Source organism: Fusarium mangiferae (genome assembly GCF_900044065.1).
Source record: "Fusarium mangiferae strain MRC7560 genome assembly, contig: FMAN_scaffold021, whole genome shotgun sequence".
Lineage (NCBI taxonomy): Eukaryota > Fungi > Ascomycota > Sordariomycetes > Hypocreales > Nectriaceae > Fusarium > Fusarium mangiferae.
The window spans coordinates 105747-117893 of record NW_024573941.1 but is presented as its reverse complement, the minus strand read 5'-3'; the positions used below and the strand labels follow the sequence as shown (position 1 = coordinate 117893).

Here is a 12147-nt window from a genome sequence, read left to right as displayed (position 1 = left end):
AACATGGCTGGAAGCATCTCGACTATCGTGAAATGCTCCGATGAGCCAGGGTAGAGAATCATCGTCATATTGAACGTTGAAACCGTTTGTTGACTTTTTGTTCCGCCGATAATCGATCGCAGTGAAACTCCGATCAACACAAACAACGACGATCGCATTTTAACTTTATATATAACGTTAACGACTTGTCGTAACTTAATTTCACTGCTGACAGAAATGGCCCGCAACGATTCAATAGCGACCGGTTCGCCTACCGCTGCCCGGTCAATTGACTCGAGGCTCAAGCCACGGGGTCGCATTGACCATGCAAGCCATAAACGATCAATCCTCAATAACATTGCCCGAGATACCCGAGCCTCATCTTCGCCGACAGAATTTTCACCAACTAATCAACACTCAATAACTTCAATTAGGCACCCGTATTCTCGCACTCCGTCCCACTTAGCACCAACTCCTCGAGTCCTCCTCTTTCACATGGTTCGCCAACGCCCGTTTTCCCCAAAACGCTCAGACCAAATTCCTGATCTAAAAAACAGGCAGTGAAATAAACATACCAATGATTGGATCAAGCGCTCAAGTGGAGAAATTCAAAGGATGGGCCAAGACTTTGGCGGTTGAATCCCCCCATGGCACAACATGTGGGGTAAGCGGGGAGGACAGAGGAAAAGCTTGGGTTTTAGGGGGAGAAGGGGGAAAGAATTTCGGTGCCTAAAGCCACTTTTCTTAGTCTTCTCCGCATGAGGTGAAAGCTGGGGATATCTCAGTAATCTCAATCCTTCGTATCTGAGGTCGATATGCCTCATAACAACAGGGCAATCTGACAGGAATTGCAAATCGGTAGCGATTGATGGTCCGTAGACAAGGCAATGATCTTCAATTGCAGACAGTAAACCAGCATAAGCAAGCAAAAGTACTACCACGGTCCCCCACTCTAGTGCTCTGGTCCAATAAAACCACCTTCTCCGCGTTGATCCCACGGGGTAGCACACCTCCAACACGCTCTTGGCGCGAGGTGATATCATGCCGGCCAAGACTGTTAACCTGCTGCCTGGGCTTGGCAAGGGTGGACACGCTCGGGTTGCCAAGTTTGACCCCAGAGGGTTGCCAACTGCCGTGCTTTAAATTTAAGCTTATATATAATCCAGCCTCAGGTTGTGAAGATCTCGTTGTTGTTCTTGTTTCAGTAGTGTCTCTCTTCTTTCTCTTTCTCACTGTCCTGATAGCTCAACTACTGGACTTTAAACATGGATGACAAGGATATTTCACCTGGCCATGGTGGCTCGTCTTACGATGACAAGACCGTCACGCCTCCGCCTGAGAAGGGCGGTGCTGAGATTCTAGAGCACGCTTCTCAGGGTCGTCGTCAATCCGTCGCTCTCAACATCGTTCAGAACCCTCTGCAGGTACATTCAACTCCCTCTCATCTAAATATCTCCAATTACTAACCGACATCATAGAGCAAAACAAAGGATCAAGTCGTCGCTGACGCTCGCGCCTTTGCCGAGTCCAATGGCATGTCCGAGCACGTCGACCTCTTCGGCCGAGCCGCTCTCATCGCTCGTGACCCCGACAGCTTCGAATCAGCTGATCTTCTCGATGACGAACGCGCTGCTCTCATCTATGAGAGAGACCACAAGTGGCATGGATCCAAGATGCTGTGGTACTCAATTGGTCTTTGCGCTGTTGGTGCTGCTACACAGGGATGGGATCAGACAGGTGCCAATGGCGCTAATCTCTCGTTCCCCAAAGAGTTCGGTATCGATGGTAAGGGACGTGACGAGTGGATTGTCGGTATCATCAACTCCATCATCTTCCTTACTGCTGGTCTGATGTAAGCTTCACCTCTCACCTACTATATTGTGACCTCATCTGACATCTCATCTTCAGTGGTGCCTTTATCGTTGACCCTCTTAACCACTACTTCGGCCGACGTGGAGAGATCTTCATCACAGCCTGTTGCTTGGTAGCAACCCCTATCGCGTCAGGTTTCGCCAAGAACTGGCAAGAGCTTTTTGCCATCCGTTTCATTATGGGAATCGGTATTGGTGCAAAGAATGCTACCGTGCCTATCTATTCAGCTGAGATGGCCCCTGCTCGAATTCGAGGTGCCCTCGTCATGTTCTGGCAGCTTTGGGTCGTTATTGGTAAGACATCTCTCATATACAGTGACTCGAACCTCCATATACTAACAACAACAGGTATCTTCCTCGGTTTCTGCGCCAATGTCATCGTCAAAGATATCGGCGACATCGCCTGGCGTCTCGAACTCGGCTCAGCCTTCATCCCCGCCTTCTTCCTCGCAGCCGGCATCTACTTCTGCCCCGAATCTCCCCGTTGGCTGATGAAGCACGGTCGCATCGCCGATGGCTTCGTCTCCATGTCCAAGCTTCGAGCTCACCCCATCATCGGTGCTCGTGATTACTACTACTCTTACGTCATCTACCACGAGGAGCTTCGCGAGAATGCTGGCGCTGGTTACTTTGCTCGTCTTTGGGACTGCTTCGCTGTTCCCAGAATTCGACGTGCTAACTACGGTGCTAGCACTGTCATGTTGGCCCAGCAGATGTGCGGTATCAATATCATCTCTTTCTACAGCTCTAGTATCTTCCGAGAGGCTGGTTATAGCCACGACGAGGCTCTGTATGCTTCCTTGGGATATGGTGCTATCCAGGTTGTCTTCACCATTCCTACTCTCTTCTTGATCGATACCAAGGGTCGACGATTCTTAACCCTGGCTACTTTCCCCTTCATGTGCATCTTCTTGCTAGCAGGTGGTCTCTCCCTTCTCAACAACAGCGACAACCGAGCTGCCAACATCGGTCCCGTCGTCCTATTCGTCTACCTTTTCACTATCGCCTACTGTCTTGGTGAGGGACCTGTCGCCTTCCAGTATTCGGCTGAGGTCTTCCCCACCATTCAGCGAGAGCAGGGTATGGCTTGGGCTGTCTGCATCAACAACACCTTTGCTGGTGTTCTTGGCTTAACCTTCCCTCGTATGAAGACTGTCATGACACCCACTGGAGCTTTCGGCTTCTATGCCGGACTTAACCTCATCGCTTGGGGTATGATCTTCTGCTTCGTTCGTGAAACTAAGCAGATGACCCTTGAGGAATTGGATCGTAAGTCTTCCCCACTATAACATCATTGAGGCGCATTTACTAACACGCAGAACAGAGGTCTTTTCCGTCCCTACAAAGAGCTTCTTGTCTCATGAGACAAAGGTCTGGCTGCCTTATATCTTCAAGCGCTACGTCCTTCGCAAGGATATTCAGCGCCCTCCCCCCATTATTGAGAAGGGCGAGAAGACACTCGCGTAATTGGTGGAATAATATGGGTCGCTGTCACGTATAAAAGGAGCAAGCATCCTGAGTCAGGCGGTGTATAATCCATAGTGCAATCGAATCATGAAGTAACATGGGATCGCTAAACCGAACCAGCATGACTGTCATGTCGGTTCCTGGATAACCGTTTAACCGTGATCATAAACAATGGGCAAACGCAATTGCGACTCTGTAATAACCCGGCCTCGACATGGTGATCTTGTAGCTGAGAGCTTAAACCAGCAGACAGGACTTAGATTTGATGTGATCTCGTTTGTCAGTGTCACAAGCCATCACGAGGATTTCTTCTCAAAAAGTCATCCCTGCCAATTTTGAGTTCACGCTCAGCCTCACCACGAGTCGCGGATATAGAAAACTACGTAATGCGACCACGGTCATCTTGTTCTCTTTAGGAAGGCCGAGTACGAAAATGACGACTAAGCAGAGTCGGCGGGATGAGGTCTATCCCACTGCCCCTCCGAGCCGCGCGCGTCGATAATCAATCGCGCTCCTCATTGGAGGAATCGTAGAAACATGGGGCATCACGTAATCCCGGTACTCATATAAGCCATCATGCGAGATCGGCATTGACAAAACTCTATCCTCGATTTGGCCGGAAACACCCTCGCGGTATTGCCGAGCCAGATTGAGTTATGTAACGTAGGCTAAATCAAGTTTTCGTATCGAGGACCATTTGTATAAATACCTGATGTCCGTTGACGAGAAAATGAAGGCCAAGAGCATCATCTTCTCATCATTCAAATCTACCAATATGAAGCAATCTCTCTTCTCGCTCGCCTTTCTGGCTAGCTCTGTCATGAGCTATGACCAGGTCCTCGGGTTCAACGAAAAAGTCGAGGTCGAGACCAGAAGCCTCGACGAGATTTACAAAGCTGCCTTGAAGGAGGGAGACACCGTTACGCTCTGGCACGGCGGAGATGCAGTCAACCAACAAGCTGGCCTGAAGCAAGCCTTCGAGAAGCGTTTCCCCGGAATCAAGCTAAATGTCACCGTCGATCTATCCAAATACCATGACGTCAGAGTTGATCAGCAACTTGCGGCTGGTGGAAAGTCAGTCTACGTCGATAGCGTCATCCTGCAGACCCTGAACGACTATCCTCGCTGGGCTCAGGAGGGCGCGTTGCTCAACTACGCCCCCAAGGGCTTTGACCAGATTGACCATGCGTTCAAGGATAGCACTGCTTATTGGTATGGAGTGTACATCTTCTTCTGGGCCAATGCCTGGAACACAGACAAGCTTCGCGGCATCAAGGCACCTGCCGAGTACACCGATTGGCTTCGACCGGAGTTCAAGAACAGACTTGTCCTGACTTACCCCAACGACGACGACGCAGTTCTTTACGCCTATTATCTTATGTAAGTTCAATCAAATCCTTTAAGGCGATAAAGCTGACCAATTTGCAGCATGCAAGAGTACGGAGCGTCATGGTTCGAGGGTCTCCTCAAGCAAAACCCTCGCTGGGTCCGTGGCACAGCAACCCCCGGCGCCATCATCAGCCAGAAGAACGCCACCGAAGCTGCCTACTTCGCTGCCGGCGGAGGCTTCGGCGAATCCAAGCCTATCAAGTTCTCTCAGCCTACACGCGGCAAATACGTCTCCTGGTCGCAGTACGCCGGTATTCTCAAGGACGCTCCTCATCCTGAGGGAGCCAAGCTTCTGCACAACTTCATCCTCAGCGAGGAGTACCAGACTGCCATGGGTACTTGGTCTGTTCGTCGCGACATCGCCACTCCAGAGGGCTTCCCCGATCTTCGCAACGAGACTGCCACCAACCCGGCTGAGTTTGCGCGATTCATGTCGGACCGCGGGTTGGTTGAGAGACTGCGATTCTGGTTCGAGGCTCGTATTGGTACTGCAAAGGGTGTTGATCCTATCAATGACCCTATCAACCAAGGATAGATAGAGGCTTTTTGTAGTCCAAGTCGCATTTCTGCTTTTCTTTCTTGTTATCTAGCTAACAGATCGTACATACTTTAGTCCGCTTGAAATAGCTATAGGCATTATCCCAATTACATACCTTATCCAAACCACAAGTGACCAAGTAAAGGGCAGTCTTGTTCGCGCCAACCGCGTGCGGTAGCAAATGTGAGAGGTGACAGATACAAGTCAATTACGGTCTTGGTCGAGTGTCGAGACTGCAACAGATTATTTCCTATCAAACAGGAATATCGAGAGTGTTTTGTCGCGCGGCGTATCTTGGCTAATAGGACGTCTTCTACAGCTTAAGCTAATAATGATTCCAAACACTGAACCAGCTCGCATGCCTTTCCAATCCGGGCAAGCTGCTCAGTCCATCTGCGACGTTTCATTCTTGTACAGCCCTCTCTCCCTCAAAAGTTGCGACAGGTCACTGACCTCGCGATAGAAGCCAAGTCTTGGAACATGACACAGAAAATGTTCTGGAGGTTGGGGTAGCAGTCATGACGCTTTGACGTAGATGGAACCGCCTGTTCTTCAGAGTTAAGCTATAAGCGCCTAATTCTCAGCTTAATACTTAAGCAAAAAGAAAGCTGAATGTGTCAAGCCCGAAAAGTGGCGGTGAAACGTTGTCAAAACGGGGCGCCAAGTGGCTGTTTCAGCATCGTGAGACTCCTGGAGTGGAGTGGACTTGGACTTGGTGGAGAGAATGCCGAGATCTGCCGGCTCGGCACTCGGCCGAAAAGATTGAGTGCACATGGATTTGCACCCAGTAAATAGACTCAATTATGTCTAAGAGCTTACAATAACGCATGAATTGTTTATAAACGATGGAATATGTTTGCATAAACGGAACGCTTGATCACTGCTCACATCTACAAACAACAGCGCATCATTCTTCAGGAATTGAATAGAATAAAGCAACGTTGCCGCGGTATAAGCGAGGGATAAACTGCGAATGACCACAAGAATAATAAAATATATCAATACTTCGGCTTCGCCGACCATACTTCTCCTCTACCCTTGGCCTCTTGTTCGCGAAAAGCTGCGCCTACCTGGTACTCTTCGTTTCCGGTTTCATCACCAAAAACACGAACCTATTAGCGCCGATCAAAAGAACATTCTCTCGCAAACAAAGCCATTAAAACTCTTCCCTAAATGCGTGTTAGGCCCAGGGTTGATCTCTATTAATAATACGCGGCGGCCGACGTGAGTGAATCACGAGTTCAAACGTCTTGGTGTTTAGAAGATGCAAAAATCTGAGAAACCAATCGCATTCACCAAAAAAGCCAAGAACTCTCCGAATTGTTAGAACGGAGAGTTTCACGTGTCAAGTCTTTTGGGTGCAACGTTAGATCCGTAGGGGAGGGGGAAGAGGCCTGAGCGAAACATGAAACACCAAGAATTTTGAAACATGGGTCAAGACTTGAGACTCGTGAACTGACTTCCCGAGAAGAAAATATGTGGCTGTGAGAGGCGTTGAGACAAATGGAAACAATGACCTGAAGCTGAGGTTGGGGTTTCTCCTGATGCGATTTGATGATCGCTGATGATCAGCGCTGGGGAGGGCATGGCCAGCCGACAACCGAGGAGGGCGATATCAAACATCAAACTTGCGATATAGACGCAAATTTGTATATAAGAGTCGGATCATTCGACATCTTGGAAAATAATCCAACAGCATCTCAATCATCTTCTCTTCTCTTCACTTCCTTTCTAAGAAAGTCTCAAGTTAGCCCTGGCGGCTCAGTTTCAGCAACACAAACTTTAATAATCCTCTTTTGATCTATACAACCTTCAAAATGCATTCTCTTGCTATCGTCTCTGCCTTCTTCGCCATGGCTTCTGCTCATGGAGTCGTCCTCTCTGTTGAGGGAGCTAATGGAGTTACCATGCCTGGTCTCAGCAGTAAGTTGCCATCCCATTTGGTACTGCACAACAGAACACTGACAGTGAACAGTTGCTGATGGAACTCCCCGTGATTGCTCGAGCAACCGATGCGGTTCTCAAGCCGACACCTCCATCATTCGTGATCGTGAGATCCGCAGTGGTGAAGCCAGCGCTCTGGGCAGGACCCAGGGTAACGGCCCTGTTGACGCCTCCGTCATGATCTCCAGCTTCTTGGGCAGCGGAAACGCTAATAACGTCCCTACCAACAATGGCACTGAAAGTGCTGCTGGTGTTGAGGACGATCTTTCCAACTTGCCCAAGGGTAACAACCAGGGCAACAACAACAACAACCGGAGGCGCCAGTTGGGTAACCTCTTGGGAGGACTCTTTGGCGGTGGCCGTGGAGGCGGCGGTGAGAAGACCGAGACTGCTGAGGAGACTAGCGTTGCTGCTTCTGCTGGAGAGGGGGCTACCAAGGGCTTGCCTACAGCTTCTGATAACGGCGAGGTCACCATGACTTATAGACAGGTAAGTCCCATTCATCCTCTTTGGGTATCCTAACTAACTCCCCCAGATCAACCAAGACGGCGCCGGTCCAATGACAGCTGAAATCGACGCTACATCCGGCGGCACCGACCCCGATGCCTTCCAAACCGCAGAGGTGACCCAAGATGTTCCTGGAATCGGCATCCAGGGTCTCTCACTCGCCACCAACACCGACTTCCCCCTCAAGGTCCAGATGCCCCAGGGTATGACCTGCGAAGGCTCTGTCGGAGGCGCCAACAACGTCTGCATCGTTCGTGTCCGCAACGGAGCCGCTGCTGGTCCTTTCGGTGGCTCTGGTGCTTTCACTCAGTCTGCTGCTTCGCGAAAGCGTGCTATTGCTTTCCGCCTCAAGAAGCGCATGGAGATTGTTCGCTACTAAGTGGCTGGTGGATATCTATCAGAGACAATGGAAGCTGGGAAGATGATTGAAGATGGTTGTAGATAGTTAGGGACCTGTCTCTCCGACTTTTAGTACTACATGTATTGCTACTCCTCTACCAAAAAAATGTTTGAGAACTCTCTAGCTAATAAGCTTGTACTACTGCTAAGATATGGCTTTCATTCCTTGTTCTCCCATACCGCACCCAACCAGAACTCAATGGCTAAGCTCTATCCAAAAGCTTATCAATATCACTCATGACACCGTACAGGCTTTTGGCTCGCTGGGCATCTTCCACTAACTTCTTGAACTCTTCCACTCCAGTACCCTTCCCATCATATCCCCACTCCAATCCGTAGTTCACCACATTGCTATCGAAAGAATAACGACCTCTGCCCCGGCACAAGCCGCAAAAGATCTCCTTAAACTCATCTGCAAAATGCATGCGCGGAAATGCGTTGGAAATCTCTTTGAACTCTTCTTCCGTTATAACGCCCTCTAAGTTAGGGAGGTCCTCCGGCAGACCCAGGAGGTGCAGATTGGGCCCAAGAAGATCCCCATGGACACCGAAGTGAACAAGCGCGACTTCAGGCTCTTTCCACGGTGCAATGGTCTCCATTGTATGAAGTGCGATGGCATCCCAGGCAATCTGCATACGGCGACTGCCTTGTTCCCAATTGCCATCCTTATCCGACGTTGCGTTGATGAACTCACGAGACAGGTTCGCACTATCAACCTCGAATCGTCTTGTGTTCGTGACAAGCTCCTTCGTCTTGGACCAAGCGAGATCGTGAAGAAGACAGCTTACGACAACGAGCTCGATGTCAAGAGAGTCACCGAGTTTGGTAAACTCGGGCATCTTCTTCTGGAGAAGAAGGCAAAAAGCTGCACTCCGGAGGACGTGATTTAGAACACCTGGAGTCGCGTACTTTTTCGCGTGTTGGTATGAAGATAACACGAGGGAAGTTGTCGGAAATTCTATCCCTGTTAAAGGAAAAGAAGGGAAGGGGCCAGCAGTTGATGATGCCATAATGGATGGTGTTGACTGAAAAGATGCGATAAAATGTAGGCTAATAGTTTGGATGAGTTTCAATGTAGCTGGTAATGTTTTCGACGTTGGGTTGGCATATCAACATTATATAAGAGAATGCTTAACAGAAATTCTGACAAATCAGTTACTGCCATAATATTTATCCATAGAGTGCTAGAGAACTGGATAACAAGATGTGTCAGAAACTGTAGAAAACGCGAGAGGCTCTCCATGCGGGCTCGGGCGAGTTATGTATAATCGCCGATATCAGAGATGCTTGTAGGGTTGCATTGTGAGCTTTGGCGTGTTGCAACACGTTTGTGGCATCATATCAAGTCACAGGTCTTTACAGCCACCTGCGTCACAGGTTTCCTTACTGCTTATGTTCAGTAATCATGACTCTCAGCTTGGAACATTAGACTTGGATATAAGTAGGCGTCTGTCTCAATTGGTTTGCTGAGTTAATATCCGACCCAGTTCGGAATACATACGTCTGTGTTTATGCTTATGAATCTCAACCACTAGTACAAGTCAGGACTAGCCAACCTGCGTCTTATTGATTTATCATGAAAACACCAATCAATAAGAATAAGAGAGTATCCGAATAGTCTCGGGTAACACGACTGTAACCAACTTCTCCCGGGCGGATTACTGATAATAATGCCACTTAACGGCGATCTTGATTTGTAAAAGCTATTGCAGCCTGTTCTTGAGAAGCTAGGACATTTTGGAGGATTCTTAGCAAAAAATAGAAAAGAAAATGAATATAATAGAGGTTAGACCTCCAATTCTAAATTCTTAAGTATTTCAATCAGCACCACGCGCCAGTTACTTGAAGCATCTACCTAAATACCCTTTCCAAGCAAGCAAAAATGAACAAGACTGTTGCAGATCTTATTGAGGCCCATAAGTATGTTTTCGCAATACTCTGTTTTATCTACAACCATTAACCATGCAGTAGCCCCCAGAGTTTCACACCATTCCCAACTGTCGCCGAAGTGAACAAGGTTACCAAGCCTCGCCTTACCATCGTCGGTACGTGAACATGTATTAAATTGCCCCTGAGTATCTGCTAATGAGATATTACAGTCGCTTGCGTTGATCCTCGATGTAGCGTCGACAAGTTCATCGACTTCAATCTCGGAGTCCCAGAGGGCGAAAGTAGGTCAAGAACAAGGCAGTCGCCACTACAGAAACTAATCGCATCTAGTGGTCATGGTCTCACGGAATGCCGGCGGCAACATCCGATTCGCTGTCCGGGACATCCTTCTTCTAGACACGCGATTCGTGATCGACGAGCTCGTTATTGTTCATCATACTGATTGTGGCTCAACCATGTTTACTAACGAGTGGATGCGCGACACCGTTAAAGTGCGAGTTGGCGAGAGTCATTGGGAAGAGATTGACCAGATTGACTGGGGCGCCAACACCGAGTAAGTGTTGAGTCTGCAGATGCAATGAATAACTCAGTGGCTAACAAGTGATTGCAGCATGGCGGACAGTGTTAGAGGGGATCTCAAGTGGCTCCGCAAGAATGAAGTGATCAGAGACGAACTCAAGAGTACGGCTCGTGGATTTCTCTTTGATATCAAGACTGGAAAGACTGAGGAGATCAAACTTGATTAGACATGCCTGTTAGGCTTGGGACACGTTTAAAGCTTCTAAACCCGTCAGGTCGGGCCCGATGGACACCTCCACGCCTCAGCAACAGAGAGGATCTAATATACGTACATACTCTACATACTGTCCTTTTGCCATATAAAGAAACTTGTCTATTGTAGCCGCAAATGAGAAACCCATCGTACATAAAGCGAGCTGCCAACACCCCTTTCATTTCCTTTTCTTCCTTCCTTTTTTACAAGGAAATCTTTTGCAGTGTAGAGATAAGTACTGCCTCATAGTCAATCGAAACAAAAGAGCACCAATCACAGCGTCAGCCCTACTAAATTGGGCAGCCCGGCATTGAATGTTCCGAAAGAGCGGTCCGAGCCTTCGTAAGATGTTACCTTATTCCGTTAGACCTCGTATTACTCACAGCGCGCAAGCTGTAGTCATGCCAGGGGTTCAAGGGCTATTAACAAAAGATCTTTCAGCTCCAGCATAACAGTTTCTTAATACAGCGAATGCCGCTGACTTCTAGCCTGTGCACAGAGTAGCATCGCATTAAATGAAGGCCGCTGATGTCAGCATACTCATCGACCTCTAGATCAAATTGGAGATAGTACATGGAGAATAGTGGTCACTTTCTGTGCTGTCGGCCCAGCCGTTATTGCTTCACAGTTAGACCGCTTACAAAACCATGCGTCCTCGCGGGATATAAATACGCAGTGTCTTTGCCACTAAGTAATAAAATATCCAACCAAACCAAGCAACTCGTCAATTATGAAGATCACCGCCTTCCTCACTTCCGCTCTCGCTGGCGCCGTCGCTGCCCGTGACAGCGTCTACCTCGTCAACTCCTACAAGGGCAGTGAGATTTCCAGCGGTATAGCATATTATGCCGATGGGCATTCTGCAACTGGAGGATCTCGTCCTGATGACTATGTTGACGTTGTCCATGGAAGCAACATCATCTGGGAAGGTCGATCAGTAAAGGGTACGTTTCCTAGAGTCTCTAGGATGTCACAAGAAGATATTAACTGGAGTTAGGCACTTTCGGCAGTGGTGTATCCTTCACATCAAACATCTTTACCGATGCAGGCGGTAAGCAGGGAAATGCTTGGGCTGGAACGGGAACGAACGGGTTTCACACATACAACTGCTACAAGGGTACTAGCCCGAATGGTAAACCTTGGGTACTGTATACTGTGGATGGCTGGACTGTCAACGTTATCTACTTCTGCAACCCCTTCAATTAAAGAGTGATGGTTGAAGATATAGGAAAGGTCAGACAAACTCATTTCAGTGATTACTGGTACCGTTGCTGACCAAAGTTATTAGCCATGCTGCAGTCTGGATTGACCGGTAATAGTCTCTTATAGTTTATTACTCTCCAAGGAATTTATGTCTAAGCACGAAACTAAATTAAATTCTCGCTTCTAAA

At 48.4% G+C, this 12147-nt stretch overlaps 6 protein-coding genes across 6 annotated transcripts; 5 read left to right on the top strand and 1 right to left on the bottom strand.

Moving 5' to 3' along the window:
• Nucleotides 1-1244: 1244 nt before the first annotated feature.
• On the top strand, nt 1245-3317 carry FMAN_09729 (uncharacterized protein; the record flags this gene model as incomplete). The annotated part of the gene is made up of 5 exons (XM_041825379.1): nt 1245-1403; nt 1458-1831; nt 1888-2144; nt 2199-3119; nt 3175-3317. 5 exons carry the CDS (start codon nt 1245-1247, stop codon nt 3315-3317), a joined length of 1854 nt encoding a protein of 617 aa, XP_041690765.1.
• A 775-nt stretch (nt 3318-4092) lies between these two features.
• FMAN_09730 (uncharacterized protein) lies at nt 4093-5241 on the top strand (the record flags this gene model as incomplete). Its single annotated transcript, XM_041825376.1, has 2 exons — nt 4093-4697; nt 4746-5241. The coding sequence occupies 2 exons, from the start codon at nt 4093-4095 to the stop codon at nt 5239-5241; spliced, it is 1101 nt and encodes a 366-aa protein (XP_041690764.1).
• Nucleotides 5242-7061: 1820 nt separating this feature from the next.
• On the top strand, nt 7062-8074 carry FMAN_09731 (uncharacterized protein; the record flags this gene model as incomplete). The annotated part of the gene is made up of 3 exons (XM_041825375.1): nt 7062-7167; nt 7220-7677; nt 7724-8074. 3 exons carry the CDS (start codon nt 7062-7064, stop codon nt 8072-8074), a joined length of 915 nt encoding a protein of 304 aa, XP_041690763.1.
• Nucleotides 8075-8297: 223 nt separating this feature from the next.
• FMAN_09732 (uncharacterized protein) lies at nt 8298-9104 on the bottom strand (the record flags this gene model as incomplete). The annotated part of the gene is made up of 1 exon (XM_041825374.1): nt 8298-9104. The coding sequence occupies one exon, from the start codon at nt 9102-9104 to the stop codon at nt 8298-8300; it is 807 nt and encodes a 268-aa protein (XP_041690762.1).
• An 872-nt stretch (nt 9105-9976) lies between these two features.
• Nucleotides 9977-10730, top strand: FMAN_09733 (uncharacterized protein; the record flags this gene model as incomplete). The annotated part of the gene is made up of 5 exons (XM_041825373.1): nt 9977-10014; nt 10066-10139; nt 10194-10265; nt 10315-10537; nt 10595-10730. 5 exons carry the CDS (start codon nt 9977-9979, stop codon nt 10728-10730), a joined length of 543 nt encoding a protein of 180 aa, XP_041690761.1.
• A 756-nt stretch (nt 10731-11486) lies between these two features.
• On the top strand, nt 11487-11962 carry FMAN_09734 (uncharacterized protein; the record flags this gene model as incomplete). Its single annotated transcript, XM_041825372.1, has 2 exons — nt 11487-11700; nt 11754-11962. The coding sequence occupies 2 exons, from the start codon at nt 11487-11489 to the stop codon at nt 11960-11962; spliced, it is 423 nt and encodes a 140-aa protein (XP_041690760.1).
• Nucleotides 11963-12147: the final 185 nt, after the last annotated feature.